The sequence below is a fragment of the Mesoplodon densirostris genome, chromosome 10 (assembly GCF_025265405.1).
Source record: "Mesoplodon densirostris isolate mMesDen1 chromosome 10, mMesDen1 primary haplotype, whole genome shotgun sequence".
Lineage (NCBI taxonomy): Eukaryota > Metazoa > Chordata > Mammalia > Artiodactyla > Ziphiidae > Mesoplodon > Mesoplodon densirostris.
The window spans coordinates 74,015,452-74,031,284 of record NC_082670.1 but is presented as its reverse complement, the minus strand read 5'-3'; the positions used below and the strand labels follow the sequence as shown (position 1 = coordinate 74,031,284).

The following is a 15,833-nucleotide window of genomic DNA, read 5'->3' as shown; positions in this document are numbered from 1 at the left end:
GATTTCATGAGATGATGAGTACATGCAACGTTGGAAGTCATAGAGACACTTGCCAATGAAGATGTTAATAGCTCAATCAAAGGATATTGTCATTAAAACATAGGAAAGACACGTGAGCTCCAGCAGTCGGTTGAAGAGCTGTTGAGGGGAGACTAGGCAGGCAGAGCAGGCCTTGCCCCACAGAGTGGAGAGGTCCTGGCCTGTGGAAGAGCAAGTGCTGCAGCAGGTTCCATTCCAGCCCCATCATCCGTGAATAGCCCTGTGACTTTTTTCAAATGGGGAAAGGGTTGGGCTGGACCTGGAGCATCTTGGTACTCTACAGACCTAGAAGGGAAGCCAGTCAGTTCAGGGAGAGGAGAAATGTACAAACAGAGGAGGGTGAACAACTTCCTGTGGCTGCAGGGGTGCCCCGTGCTGGGGATACTGCTCTGGGTGGGAGTTTGGCTTTTGTGACATCCGAGGGGCTATGATTCTAACAGCACATTTGTGTAGCACTTGATACGTGGCAGGCACTGTTCACGTATGTTGACTCGTTTGATCCTCGTAACAGCCCTGCAATATAGATACTTGGATTATCCTCATTTACAGTTAGAGAACTGAGGCACAGAGAGATTTATATAACTTAATTGAGTTCACACAGCTCAAGAGTGATGGAGCGGGGATTTGAACCCAGCCAGTCTGGCTCCGGGACCCACAGGATACCCTGTTGGCTGCCGGTCTCACCTGTGTTGAATATAGAGTCTAGAGCTTTCTTTCTTTATTCCTAAGGCCTGGGACACAGTAAACTCAAATCAATGTTTGGTGAGGGATGAATGAACTAATGCATGCATGTGTATCAGGTTCTCTTGATAATTTCAGGATGGGTCCCAGATGTCAGAACCACTTGAAACCAATGCAGTTTAAGCATCTGAGAGCAGCTTTAGCCTAGGGCCAGAGCTCAGCTGTGAACTTGGAGAAACTGCCTGGGAAGCAGTCGCTATGCCTTCTCTGGTCTGTGGTCTGAGAGTGACCCCTTGTGATTTTAAAGAGGAAGGGCAGGCAGGAAGAAAAGGCCGTCCCCTCCCTCTGGTTTTCTCACCACTCCAGGGCACACGCAGCCGCCCCCTTCCCCCTTCAGCACATGCTCCCTCAGGTTTCAGAGTGCTGTGCATGTCACTGAGGCCGCTGAGGCTGGGCCTTGGGGTTGGGACCATGGGCCTGCATAAAACGTCTCAAGCCTGAGCAACTCAGCAGTGCCGCAGTTGTTCTGTGGTATCCAGAGCTTCCCTAGGGGGGTTTCCTAGCCTTGTGGCATCTAGAGGGCTAGCACCTGACCCCGTGACTGCTTGTCTCCTGCTTTGTCTGGAGAGCTGCAGCCTGTGTTCAGGGCCCTCGAGGGAAGGCCAGTGAGCCAGGGGCCTTTCCTTGGTGAGGGAAGGAGTGTGTGTCGGACAGATGAAAACAGACCCCACAAGAACGAGAGGTCAGGGTGGGCATGCTCCTCTGACCCTCCTCTCCTTCCTCCATCATCTTGCCTTTTCCATGGGGGGTTAAGCTCTCTCTTTAGAAATACTTACTCGTGCTTGCTTCCATGGCAGGCTCTGAAGCACAGGGGTGAGCAGGGGCCACGTGGCCCTGCCCTCTTTGGTCTAGGAAACCCCGGGGGCCATTTCCTGAACTGCTCTGCTGCAGCAGCACTGTCTCGGGGCCTTGGGAGGGCTGGGCCTCCAGGGAGTGAACAGTTAGGGCACAAATTATTTTTATCGATTAAGTTCTGTTTTGCTACCGGCTTCCTTGGCTGCTTCCGGGCACTCTGTCCCAGTCTTCATTTGGCAGGAACACTTGAGGGCTTTCGACTTTCTTGCTCGCTCCTCCACCCACTTTGAGCGGTGCACTGTCCCGGGGCATGAGGCCTTCCTGGGCTCCCGGAGGTGAGCCCTGCAGCCTCTTGCACAGGCACACTGGAGGCTCCCACCTCCCAGAACAGGACCAAACAGTGCTGGGTCCCCAGCCTTGACCTTGGCCCTGGAAGCACGTGGGCCCAGCTCCCTGGGTGGTGTTTCCTGATGGTGCCACTGTGCCCTCTCCTCACAGGTACCTCATCAACTTCCTCCTGGACGCCACCGTGGGCATGCTGCTCATCTACATGGGCGTGCGCGCCGTCAGCGTCTTGGTGGAGTGGCAGCAGTGGGAGTCCCTGCGTTTTGGCGAATATGGTAACGTACCACGGGTGCTAGACAGGGCTGTGGAGGGGGCTTCCTGGAGGGGGCTCTGCTCCTTGCCCCGTACAGCCCTCCAGGCCAGTGGGTTCGGAGAAGGTTCAAGAGCTGGTGGCTGTGTCCTCTGTGTGGTGGAGAGGCTTGTTCTAGAGCCTGAGCTCCAACCTCCTGCCACATGCCCGAGGCAGGTGGGTGCCTGCTTCGCTGCCTAGGCTCCTAGGAGACAGGAGACACCCTAGAGGCAGGGAGGGGCACAGCCCTCACCTGCAGGGCTGTAAGGCCACCTCACTCTGCCACACTTCCCACCAGGCTCATACCACCTGCCCACCTCGCTAGAGAGATGGGAGGCGGCTCTCAGTTTGGGAGTTGCCAAACTCCCAACTGCATGTCTGTGCTTGTCCTGTCACTGGGCCATTCCACTACTGGGGCTCACCAGGTCAGGACTGGAGTGTCCATCCCCCCACCCCGGGGCCAAGTCACCTTGCTGACCGTGGGCTGCCCCCACCCCAGCATCTGGCATGTACGGTCACCAGGGACACCAGATGAATCCTCAACTCGCAGAGACACAGCTTGAAACAGGTGACCTAGGGGTGCTGGCCCAGCTTTGACCCACTCCATCTTGTCATACCCCATGGGATACAGCCTGGGCAGGAAGCTGCCTTCATGCTGGCTCCGGGCACAAATTCAGTGCCTTTTACTTGGTACCCCCAGAGAAGCAGCTGGATGTGCCCTCAACGGGGCTGCTGGTGAGAGGGGTTTCTTTGGGCCTTGCCCCGCTCTGGGGATTTAGCTGTCTCCCACCTTCACAACAGGCTTTGCTGTCTGGAGCCAGGAGCTCCCATTCATGGGAACAACATCAGTGGAGTCTTTGCCATGAGAGGGGCACGTGGGACAAGAAGGAGGGATTCTGTAATGGAACAACCGTGGGATTCTGGATCCCACCTCCCAAAGAGCTCATGGCTGTGGCCGCTCACTCCTACATGGCTGAAGACTCACAAGGGACTGACATTTAAAAGGGGAGCTGGTTCGTGGAGCTGGCTGTGAGTGCCTTGGGTATTTCTAGAAATCTTAAGTAATTGTTTGTCTCCATTGACGGGAGATGAGCTCAGGGGAGGGCTTTTCTTAGCCTTGTTACTTGATGCCTGGTGAGTCACTGACTTAAGATAGTGTCCGATACACAGCGTGTGCCCCTGTGTCTCCAGGGAAGGCTGCAGAGAAGCTCCAAGTCATTGACTCCTCAACTTGGAGGATGGAAATGGACCACAGCACACATGGACCAAAGCAACATCATCCTCATTTATAGGATAGGCATCCACAGGGGTTGAGTGACACAGGAAGCTCACCCAGACAGTGCACAGCTTGGAGGGCCTCTTGGCTACTACACTGAGATATGCAATCCTCCCACCATCTCCAAGAGCAGTGCTCATAGCTTCTTCTTTGCTGTTAAGATCCCTTCTGGAAGGCAGGGCTCTCGACTCAACTGTAGCTGAGCAGTGCTACGAAAGAGCCACTCATAGCCAGTCATGCCGCTCAGTGACCTGGGAGTGGAGGCCAAGTCTGGTCCTGATACGCTGGACATTATGGTACCACCTATTCCCAGCGTGTTTTGTTTGCATCCTTAAGAGAGATTGAAAGGAAGAAGGCAGTGGTTGTTTAAACCTCTTGTTTCCATGCCACCCTCCTCCACCCACTTAGCCTGCCTCAGCCCCTGCCCTTGAGTCATCCCACCCCTGCCTTTGGGAACCAGAGTCTTCAAGCCAGGGTGTTTCCACGTGAAGCTGCCCTTTATCGAGGACCATCTGGGTCCTCCCTCCCCAGGCTGAGGAAGGATAGTGGATGTCAGTTACCTGGTTTCTATTTCTGTCAATTTCTATTGTTTTCTTCTTGCAGCTGTAACAAATTACCACAAAACTAGTGGCTTAAAACAACACAAATTTATTATCTTACTGTCTGTAGTTCAGAAGTCCGACATGGGTCTCATGGACTAAAACCAGGGTGTCAGCAGGACCGGTTCCTTCTGGAGTCTCTAAGGGGAGAATCGGTTTTCTTGTCTTTTCCACATTCTGGAGGCTACCTACATTCCTTGGCTCATGACCCCTTCCTCCATTTTCAGGGCCAGCAGATGCAGGTTGAGTTCCTCTCATATCATATCACTCTGACCTTCCCCCACCTCCTTCCACTCTAAAGTGCCCTTGTGATTACATTGGGCCCACCTGGATAGGCCAGGATGCTTTCTCTTAGTCAGCTGATCAGCAGCCTTAATCCACTTGCAGCCTTGAGCCTCTGCCACGGTAGCTCCATAGTCACGGGTTCTGGGGGTTAGGTTGTGGACACTCTTCTACCTATTGCACCTGTCACCGGCCCATCCACTTGAGGCAGTAGTTCCAGGTAGGCCACAGAGCTCTCTTCTCAGGTGAGAGAAGAAAAGGGGCTTGTTTTCTAGCTGTTGCCATGGTCCCTAGAAGAGAAGGTGGACTTGCTAACAAGAACATGGTCCGCGGGGAATAGACCACACAGCCCTGAGGGGCGAGACAGGGTCCAGGGAGGACGTGGTGTCTGCAGTCTGAAGACCAGGCTGCTCTTCCTTAGGCAGAAGCCCTGAAAACGAGGTCTCTGTCCTTTGGGCACCAGTGGTGTGTGGGCTTTGCTGCCCGCCCCTGTCCTTGTGCTCCCTCCAGAGGCCTCTCTAGATACAGACGTGTTCCGTCCTTTTGGTCCCATCCATCCCTGTGATTTATCCTGAGGAAAGAATCCAACAAAAACAAAACGCCCACGCACCTCAGTGTGTCCAGTGTGGTAAAAAGCAGAGCACACGAGAATGCCTGGCTTGTCTGTCCTTAAAAGACGAGGCTGTGGACAGACTCTCAAATGAAACAAATCAGAAAAACCAGCGCATGTGCACTCACTCCAGCTGTGGCTACGAGGGCTGGATGTTTGGAGGAAACGGTGTGTGAGAGTGGGGTCACATGTGACTTTTTACTTTTTTTTTTTCCACCATGTATTTATTTATCTGTTTGTTTATTTATTTATTTATTTTTGACTGTGATGGGTCTTCGTTGCTGTGCACGGGCTTTCTCTAGTTGCGGCGAGTGGGGGCTACTCTTCGTTGTGGTGCACGGGCTTCTTGTTGTGGAGGCTTCTCTTGTTGCGGAGCATGGGTTCTAGGCACGTGGGCTTCAGTAGTTGTGGCGCACAGGCTCAGTAGTTGTGGCTTGCAGGCTCTAGAGCACAGGCTCAGTAGTTGTGGTGCATGGGCTTAGTTGCTCCATGGCCTATAGGATCTTCCTGGACCAGGGCTCGAATCCGTGTCCCCTGCATTGGCAGGCAGATTCTTAACCACTGTGCCCCCAGGGAAGTCCTCACCATGTTTTTAGACTTTCTTACTCAAGCATCTACGTGAAAAACAGAGGCAGCTACCTCTAAGTTGTGGCTCTGAAACTCAGAGCAGTGGAATTCAGGAGGCAGTGTGAGGCCCCCTGAGAAGGAAAAGCATCTTCTTTTTCTGTCGGCCACTTAAAACTTGGAGCAAATGGAGTGAGCATGCTCTGAGCAAGTATATTTTCTTTTGATATTAAATGTTAACTCGTTGTGTTGACTTTTAAACACACTAGTCCCAATTCAGACTAGATTGGGATTCAGTCCCCATCCTACCAAGTGCTTCTGACTGTCCCCCGTTTCACTTAAACAGTTTTTAACAAGTATTTTCAGCTGCTGTTTTTGAGGACTTTCCTCAATAACGTCAGGTAGTTTACTGGAAGGATTACAAAACTCCATTAAAAATCTGGTTAGGAGGGCTTCCCTGGTGGCGCAGTGGTTGGGAGTCCGCCTGCCGATGCAGGGGATGCGGGTTCGTGCCCCGGTCCGGGAGGATCCCGCATGCCGCGGAGCGGCTGGGCCCGTGAGCCATGGCCGCTGAGCCTGCGCGTCCGGAGCCTGTGCTCCGCAACGGGAGAGGCCGCAGCGGTGGGAGGCCCGTGTACCAGAGAAAAGAAGAAAAAAAAAAAAATCTGGTTAGGAGAGATTGCACTTCTGAAGTGGCTTTTTGGCTCAAATGTGAAAGTAAATAGGACACCGCAGAAGAGGCAGTGACGTCTTTCTGCATGTTTTCTGTGCACTTCTCCAGAGGTTTTCCAGAAAAGGGAATGGCCTGGGGTTGTGTCCATTACAGCTGCCGGAAGGTGTCCACTGGGTTTCCACCACATACAGCTGGCAAGGCTGCGGGCCTTCGGCACCCATGCTGGACAGGGATTGCTGCAGAAACTGCAGAATCAAATGAGAAGCCGGATGTTCCTCTGGAGGCCAGATTCTCCTCACAGCCTGGATTGGGGCCTTTGTCTCCCCTGCAGTGTTACTCTCTAGCCCCCTCCGGGCCAACGTGGTCACATAGCTCCGGCAGGGCTTCCAGAGTGGCCCCTGGCGGCGTCCCCCCACCCCCCACTCTCCCCTGGGTCTCCCACTCTGGAGGCGTTTGTGGCTCCCCAGGGACTCACCCATCCCATGGGTTCTGCCTGTCACTGAGGATGTAGGATGTTCCCTGGAGGGGTCCTCCACCCTTCATCAAGTCCCTTTTGAAACTTTCTGGAGGCACTGAGTGTCCCCCAGTGCAGACTGTTGTATTCCTGTGATTCCTGTGCTGTTTCTCAAGCACAGTGACCAATGGGATCACAGACGGACCTTTGTCACAGCCCCTCCTCACCTTGGAGGTTCCTCTCTTTTCTTCCATGTCCCCAGCCCAAGGTGTTCTGGGGTGCCCCCCTAGACAGAATCTGAATTTCCCCAGAGTCAGGTTTCTGCTTTCAGGGCTGAGGGCAACAGGAATGGCCGGGAGAGTGGGCCGGGGGTAGGAGACAAACAGAGAGGTCATTTGCTGCCTTCATGATTCAAACCCTCAGCCCGCTCATGGACGGGGGAAAGATGGGTAGCACTACAGCCACTGGAAAAATCAACAACGGATAATAATAGCAGTCTTGCTTAACACAGCCTCTGCTGCCAGTGGACAAAAAGAGCCAGCTTTTCTGAGCTCCAGCAATGGGCACTTACTAACTTTAGTGCTTTGTAATTATATCTTGGGCTGTCTTGAAAGAAAGGCCACTTTGGTATCTCCAAATTAGGAATTCTCTGATTTTGTTTAAGACACCTACATTTGTTTGTTCGGCCGAGCTGATTCTTGGCGCTCTGGAGGGCTCATTCAGGGGCTCTGGGGTGGGGTGGGGTGTGAGGGCTCACAGGAGCTGTGGGCAGTGGGGGGGCGGGGCATTGGTGTCTGCGCCCCGTGTGACCAAGCCCGCTCTCCCTGCAGGAGACCCTCTGCAGTGCGGAGCCTGGGTTGGACAGTGTGCCCTTTACATCGTGATCATGATTTTTGAAAAATCTGTCGTCTTCATTGTCCTCCTCATACTTCAGTGGAAGAAGGTTTGCCTCTTGTTCCGTTCTTTACCAGCTCCTCGAGACGCTAAGCAAGACAGTACTCCCCCACCCCAGCCCTATTGGGAAACCAAATTGCTTGTTGTTGTTGTTTTTTTAACTCCATGAATGCCCCTGGACTGGTTTTGATGGGGCAGCTCCTGGCTACCTATCAAGAGCAGTAACTTGTCAGTTTTTTAAGTAGCATCCTTCCACTTCGGCCATACACGTCTGCTCTATTTTAAGCCTTGGAACATATAAAGCCCATGAAAATACAGTCCCCACCCTGGGCTTGCTTACGGTGGTCGGTTAACTGTAAGTGTTGTCAGCGGGTGTGCTCTACATTTGCAGGTGCTTCCTCATACACCTCTCTTGGCCAGTGGTTTAACCGAGCCTTTTGGTGCCACAGGCAGTGTGGCTGGTCACAGGTTCCCATGGTTCCTAACCCTGCCCTCTGGCCCCAGGGCTGTGCAGTTAAGCATCCACTGCCCACAGGAAACCAGCCAAAGAGACTTTGGGGACAAGTAACTCAGATCTTGGCCTGCTTTGGTTTTATTTGTGGCTGAGATTTATTTTTTTAAGAAAATAAACCAAGGCTTTTGGGAGCTGTTGCCCTTGAGGAGGTGGTTGGGGTGCAGGGTTTCTGTTAGAAAGTGGTCGGCGCCTCATTGCTAGTAGCTGTGATGAGCGCCCACCAACCTCCTCCTCTCCTCACACTCTCCAGCCTCACCCCGTGCCTGCTTCGTAAAGTGCTTCCCGCCCCACCCCTGTCCCCCATCCCTGCGTCGTTTCGCCTCTCAAGCACTAACTGCTCCCAGTGGTCTCCAAGGGCGTCAGTCCCTTGTTAGCAGTCAGGTCTGGGGACTGTGCGGCCCTGGATGTGAGGTGCTGTTCTCGTCAGGGCTCTGGGGGGAGTGTCTAAGGTAAGCCCCCTCGCAAGGCCTCGTGGGTGATTTCCAGTACCGCATCACCCCCCCCACTCCCCCACCCCCACCCCGAACTTCCTCTGGGGTCTCCCCCACCCTCACTGAGTCTACTTCTCTTTACAGGTGGCCCTGTTGAATCCCATTGAAAACCCAGACCTGAAGCTGGCCATCGTCATGCTGATTGTCCCCTTCTTTGTCAATGTCAGTGCCTTGTTGCATTTTTTACCCTGTTTGCCCCCTGTCTTCCCGTGTCTGTCAGAATTCTGAGTCTGATGGAGAAAACACCTTATAGCCCTCGGGTCCCTCCATGCAAGCATTTTCCACCTCCCATCCCCACCCCGGACCTGAAAATAGCAGGATTGCTTCCTCAACATGCACATCCCTGCTCCGGGGCCTCTGTGCAAAATGAAGGGTTCTGGGATCTTTGTCTTGCCTTCCCTGCCCCGTGTGTAACAGCAGCTTCTAGATTAAGATCATCAGGAATTCATCCCCGTCGTTTATTCCTGACCGCAGGGCTCCAAGAGGAACTCATGAGCACTCTGGCTAGAAATTAAGAAATAAGAAAACGGTAAAGGAACCTGGGGATGACAGATGTGGCAGGTGTGCTGGCCAACTGCTCGGCCCAGGGGAGGAGCCCCCACTAGGAGTCCGGAGACCTTGGTTCAGGCCCCGCTCTGCCAACTGCTGCAGCACCCGGGGCAGGCTGTCCCCATCAGTCACCACCACAGAACCCCTTGGGGTGAAACAGAAGAAGGGACATAGAGATTGGGAATCTCTTCGTAGACTGCTGAGAAAGAGAGCAGGGGGCCTGGATGATGTTTTCCTTTCCCTGGTTCTCGATGCTGTGATCTGGAGCAGGGGTGAGAAGGATGGGTGTGGAGCTGCTCAGCTTGGTTTCACAAATGGCTTATCCCGGAGTAACCTGCACTTTCCTTCCCCCAGGCTCTGATGTTTTGGGTAGTGGACAATTTCCTCATGAGAAAGGGAAGGACGAAAGCTAAACTAGAAGAAAGGGGAGCCAACCAGGACTCGAGGAACGGCAGCAAGGTCCGCTACCGAAGGGCCGCGTCCCATGAGGAGTCGGAGTCTGAGGTAGGGCCGAGCCCTCGTGCCGCTGACCCAGGAGGGGTCTGGTCTCATGTTTGCATCTGTCCTTCTCTTGAGTGCTGAGTCACAGCACCAGCCAGCGGGAGGGAGAGGAGGCTGACAGCTCCCATCCAGCCTGGACCCATTCCTGCTATCCTGTGGGCCTTCCTAGGGCCGGGAGCTGGAGCATCTGTTGTGGGTGGCTCGCCTCCAGTAGCCCCTCTTTGTCAGTGGAGAAAGACAGGAAAGGGAGGAGCTGCCTTGTTCCAGGGAAGCTGTGAAGGACGTGTGGGCCTGGTCATTGACCTTTAAGCATCAAGGCGTTTGAATCCCTGCCTGTCGCCAAAGAACAAGAGAAGTGTTGGCTAAGCCACCAAGAAGCTTCTGTAGGAATAGCCAGACCTCCCAGGGAGAACCTTACCTCCCCGTATTTTCAAGTTTCCTGAGTTCACATGTTTGGACTTCAGGGAGATTGGTGGTCATAAATAGGAGCCTGGAGGCAAGGTTGTGTGTCCTAGGCAGCCCACAGTACTCACTTTGCACCTGCACTGCGCTGTGGGATGGGGGCTACAGAAATGGCTGAGGCCTTCAGACTTGTGGACAAGGAAGGTGACAGCCTGCACAGGCCATCGTAGCACTCTGCAATAAGTTCTGAGATTGAGGCGTTGACAAAGCTCTGTGAGGACTTGGAACAGTTGGTTTAGTTCTTGGGGGCGTCCTGGAGGGAGCTTTGAAAGCTGACTAGATGGAGGACAGAGGGGAAGCCCGTCTCTTCTCTAGGTGTCCCTAGAATCTGGCATGAGGCCTGTGGGGTTGTAAGAGCGCAGTGAACATTAGGTGAATGACACACAGTGTTTCAGGCAGAAGCAGCTGCTCCTGAGCAGTTGTGGTCATGTGGTTTGGCATTTGGGTACTAATGTGAAATTCACTGTGGCCAGAGTAGCATATATTCCGGAGGGCAGGACAGAATGACAAGAAGTAGGTACAGGCAAAGGTTTGAGCTAGCTGGGCAAGGTGCTTTGTGATCCAGGGTGAGGAATGGGAATGTGCTTGTGCGGCAGGTAGGGAGCCAGAGTGTTCAATCAGGGGACCAAGACTGGAGGCAGGAAGCCCTGCAGGGAGGGGTGGTGAGACCGCCCTGCCCAGGAGGAGAATGAGCTCCCCTTGCACAGGTGCGCTTCGGGCCTCTCCGTCCTGACCTGGACTGTGCCAGTCCTTCCCTGGTGCTCTGAGGTCTGTGGAGACAGGCAGGTGGGCAGTGAATGAGTGTCTGCCCTGGATGCCCTAGCTGCGTGGCTGCATCGTTCTGGGGGCTCAGAAGAGCGGAGGTCTTCTGTTTGTCTTCAGAAGTTTACCAGGTTGGCTCAGAGCAGACACTCTGAAATCTCCCTGCTTTATGTTGTGCCCCACAGGTGTTTTCCTTTCAGAACGGGGCTTTTCAGTCTGCTCTTGCTGTATTTGAACCAATTTCAAGGACCTAGGACTCCATGTGTGAAGACTGGGCTTTTTTGCCAGGATGCCCGTAGGCTAAGTTTGCTCTGACGGGGGTTCGGTCGCAGCCGGAGGTTGGATGGAGAAGCGGGAGCAGAGGGGAGGTGTATCGACTCAGCACTGGTATCAGTAGCCCGTGGATACACGTGGTGTAAAAAAAAAGTCTGGGGTGGGCCAGCTTGTCTCACTCTGTAAAGAGGGCCTCCCCATCACCCTCTCCTAAAGAAACCCGACACTTGAGGCCTCCTAGACAGGCTGGCATTCTGTGCTGGGGTCCAGGGTGGGTAGGTGAAGAGGGCACTGCAGGCAGTGACTCAGGGCCACGCCTCTCCACCACTCAGATCCTGATCTCGGCCGATGACGAGATGGAGGAGTCCGATGTGGAGGAGGACCTCCGGAGACTGACCCCCCTGAAGCCCGCGAAGAAAAAGAAGCACCGCTTCGGGCTGCCTGTATGACACATCCTCGAGCTGGGGTCGGGTCGGGGCCCGGCCAGCCCCTGGTTGGCCGAGGGTCGCTCCGCTGCGTCTTCCCTCCCCTCCTCTCTCTGCCCCTCTTCTACCTCCACTCCTCCCACGGTCTCTGCCCACTCCTAGACTACTGTGACCCGAGGGAGGGAGGCCGCTGGCCCGGCGTGGCAGCTGGAGGTCCCCACTCAGTTGCACTACAAACACTGACCAAATATGCAAGCGAGGCGTTTTGTTTGTGCGTTGTCGTCCCAAGCGGTGTTGTGAGGGACCCAGAAGCCCTGTCCTGCGTCTGGCCAGGCGGCCTCGAGGATGAGAACTCACGTGCACACAGACCGTGGGTGGAGCCTTTTGCCAAGGCTCGGGGGAATGTGAAGACGTAACACGTTTGGGGGCTAAAAGTTACACATTGACCAGGTTGGAACCGCAACGCTTTCTTACTCGAAATGGCTTTTGTAACTATTGATTTCTATAGCTGGTTTTATGAGCTGTCACAGTGTTAATGTTTTTTGAGTATATGTTTATTTCCTATGGGACTCATGGGCAAAACATAGATTTTTAAGTCTTCCGTATACTGTTAACTTTTATATTTTTAAGTTATATTTTCATACTATTGTATTTAAAAACTCTTTTTAATCCCCAAAGAAATGGGTTTGTTTGCCTTTCATGGGTTGTGAACTGGTGGGAGGAAAAAGTCGGGAATTTTTTATTTGGAATATTGTTAGGTAATCTACGATCAGATGAGGTAATGATTCCGGTAGGAAGGGAGGTGGGCCCTCATCTGAAATCAACAAACCCGGTGGTTCTGCAAAGGTCAAGCCTGAGCAGGAGGTGGCCGGTCCAAATGTGGATCCAGGGCCCTGTGAGGGTGGAATAGGAAGGGCTCTGCCCAGGGCCCACCAGTTCCTTGGCACTTCTGCCGGCAGGTTAGATAGAGGTCTTACTGAAACATGCTGGAAAAAGGAGCGTTAAGAGGATTTTGTGTCCAGAGAAATTGAGACTCCGAGGCCACTCCTGTTTGTTCCCTGCTTCTCTTCAGAGCCTCCAGATCTGAAGTTTAAAACACAGTCTTGGCCTCCCCGCCTCCCATGGTGCAGCCTTCAGAACCAGGCTCTGGACCCAGCTCTGGGAACTTCCTCTCAGGCTACGCCTTGCCTGTCAGCTTAGTGTTGTCGACTCGTCTTCTAGAGAACGCCTGTCTGACCAAGTGATCCTGTTTTTCGCATCCTCCAGAGCAGCGGGTGGAGGTGAGCGAGCTTGCTCTCTGCGTCCACAGGCAGGACAAGGTGCTTCAAAGCTTGTGGCCCCCACTCCCCAGCATGGGCATAGGCCCCGTGGCTTTGGGAGTCTGCTGCCCAGCAGTGGAATGGGCTGACCCAGGCACTTGCCCTGCTGTGGGAGCAGCAGCCCAGTGTTTTGTCCCAGCCCAGAGGCAGTCATGGAAGTTTAGGAATAGAGAACCGCATGGCTAAGGTGCGAGTTGGAAGTGAGATCAGTTCAGGGAGGCCACACCACCCAGAACCTTCTTTTTAGGTTCCTACCTAAAAACCTACATAAAAACGTGTCACTCAAACAGATTGGGTCTGAATTGTGGCATGTGAGCCACGCTGTTAAACCAGGCATCCTGGGCCTGTCCTCTGCCTCCCACGGTCTCACCCGTGTGGGTCATGGAGGGACAGGCCTTCCGGAGGCCTTCTCAGCCTGTTGTCCTGTAGGAATCCAGAGGGTCAGAGGAGCTGGGACCTGAATTGCAGTGGGCGGCGACTCTATTACGGTGGGCACCTGCAGCTGGAGAGGAGAGCAGGGTGAGATTGGAGCCCATCTCCACTCTCCCTTAGCTTTGCCCTCATTTTATGCTCCTCCCCCCTCCCACTCTCAGCTGTGTTAGTGGGGGGCTCCCCACTGGGAAGACCAGGACTGACATCGGTCCTGGTAGGTGGCAGGCATCGCTGACTTGCCTTACTCTCTCCTCCTGTTTTGTCTTGGTTTGAATAACCTGTGGCCGCAGCTGTTTCCTTCACCTCCCTGAACCCAGAATCTGAGCTTCACTTTCAGTCTTGAGCTCCTCATGTTTCCAAACCAAGGATGAGGTTGGGGAAGCCACAGGTGTGAAGGATGGAAACTGTGGGTTATACAGACCCCAGATGATCTGCTCATCTCAAGGCTCATCCCAGCGCCTGCTGGGCAGTGGGTTTGGGGGACAAAGAGGTAGCGAGCGAGCAGTGGTTTCTCCCTGTATCCTGATTTTGAAAGGGCTTTAGTCTCTGAGCCTCAGTTGTGTAGCTGGCTAACTAGGACATGGACGTCTAACAGGGAGTCTGATCGTACAGGGCCTTGTCAGCGTGCGGGCCTAAATGGCGTGGCCTGATGTGTTTGGCCTTACCCCTAGGATAAGCTTCCTCACCACCTGCTCCAAGGTGCCTTATGAGGTGCAGCTCTTCACCTGCCACATGGCAAGCATCATTGTGCTTGAGAAACCATGGAACACCAACTGGGTGTTGTGCGCCATCCGTCTGCTTTGTCCAAATCTGGACCTCAGCCAAGCCACCCATAATGGAAACTTGTAAGTCAAGGCCATGAACAAGTTTCTTGTAACTGATAGAAATAACCCGATGAGGTAGAACTGTCATATCCGAATGGAAGAGATCGCTGTTGCCCATTTTTCCTTTCGCTGACAGTGGGATGTTGACAATGGCAAGGAGGGATGTTGGTGAGACCCCAGGCAGTGGCTTCTTGGTCTGCTCAGCCCAAAGACCTGCCACGTGAAGGCCCGTCAATTAGCCTTCGGGCACACTGGTGGCCTCCTGCCTCAAGCTTTAATCTGTGCCTCTTCCTGACAACAAGGAGTCATGGATTAATGTTGACCTGTCATGCCTTTAAAGGGAAAATATATAAAGGCTCAAATTCAGGTTGTTTCTTCCCCTCTTCAGTGTGGGCCTGGAGGCTGTAGCCCAGAGTCCCCGTCTGAAGGCTGCCCCAGGAGCCTGGAGGGAGCAGCAGCTGTCAGCAGCTCACTGTGCCCTCCAGACTGCAACTCACTGGCCTTTTTGCAGCCAAGCAAATGCAGGCGGCTTGTCAGCCAGAGCAGCCACCTTGTAGGGGGCAGGGTTGGCCTTTAGAAGTTTCACACATTTCCAACTAGGAGTGGAGAGCTCTGTGTTTTACCCTGTGAAACGTTGGCAGCTCTGAAGAGCTTTGCTCTTGGGGAGGGACCTTGAGCTCCTGAGTGGGTGGGTGGGTTGGTTTAATTTGATTTCTCTTTTCATGCGGTTTATTAGAAGTCAGACCTACACGAGCAAACCATGACCGACTTCCACTGCCCTCCCAGCACGGGTGGTTAAATCTGTGGTGTTACGATTCACAGAAACACCTTTTTGAAATGAAAGAGAAGACGATGTACTTAACATTGTAAAGTGGTTTACAATAAAGTTTGACATCTTATTACAGTTTTTTAAAAAAAGAAACCATCACTTTTGTGGTTGTTGGTTGTGTGTTCTGTGAAGTTGAAACAGCTTAGTGGGGGTCAAGAAAATGTCCCCAGTGAGTTAGAAGGTTCTCCCCAGAAAACAGAGTGAGAATGAATCTGACATCTCCTTGTGGCGGATGTGGGAGCCGAAACCTGCCAAGGGGAAAAAACCAGACATACTCTTGCCATTTCCACTTCCCTGTTAATGCGAGTAAAAGCCGCTCTGCCTGCCCCCCGCCCCCCGAGGAGCGAAGGGTGCCGGAGAGATGGAGTGTGAGGAGTGAACATCCCACATCCTTGTTCCTGAGGCCACGGGGTTGGAAGGCAGGTGCTCCCCTGGGCAGGGCTGGCTGTGGGGGCCGAGCTGAAGCGCTGGGAGCCAGCAGCAGTGCCCTCACAAGCCAGGCCTGCCCTCAGTGCCTCTTGGCCCCTGTTTGGAGCCCTGGGTCTGTGCCCGTCCAGAGGCATTCCTCATGTCAGCACTCGTCTCGGATGGAGCCTGGCAGGGCTCGCATTGGCCTCCTGGGGCCAGGACCAGGCAGGGGGTATCGGGGTGGGATGAGGTCTGACAGCAGCTGAGCGGTGTTCCAGACAGCCAGACATCAGTGCCTGGTTGGGTTTTGTCTGCCTGGAGCCTTCAAGGATAAAAATACTCTCCATCACAAACTGACAAGGAGCTTGGGCATGTCTGATCCAATGGGGCGGACCCTGACCTCCTACCCACATCCACTCCTACCCTCACCTCAGGCTCGGAGTCCTGTCCTGTGCCCCGGGGGTCTTCCCTTCAAGGATGGGG

General features: G+C 53.8%; 1 protein-coding gene across 5 annotated transcripts in view; it reads left to right on the top strand.

Moving 5' to 3' along the window:
- Window positions 1–14,983, top strand: part of STIMATE (STIM activating enhancer) — a 56,688-nt gene extending 41,705 nt beyond the window's left edge. The window contains exons 4-9 of one of the 5 annotated variants that reach the window (XR_009533599.1): window positions 2,074–2,195; window positions 7,498–7,610; window positions 8,651–8,728; window positions 9,470–9,619; window positions 11,446–11,988; window positions 12,611–14,983. Coding sequence is in view for 4 of the 5 variants with exons in the window: in XM_060110615.1 (XP_059966598.1) it covers window positions 2,074–2,195; window positions 7,498–7,610; window positions 8,651–8,728; window positions 9,470–9,619; window positions 11,446–11,556; window positions 12,611–12,625 (589 nt within the window). In the remaining variant the exon portion in view is untranslated. Of the gene's footprint in view, window positions 1–2,073; window positions 2,196–7,497; window positions 7,611–8,650; window positions 8,729–9,469; window positions 9,620–11,025; window positions 11,136–11,445 lie in introns of all 5 variants that reach the window. The other 4 variants (XM_060110615.1, XM_060110617.1, XM_060110618.1 and 1 more) reach the window with 4 other exon arrangements.
- Window positions 14,984–15,833: the final 850 nt, after the last annotated feature.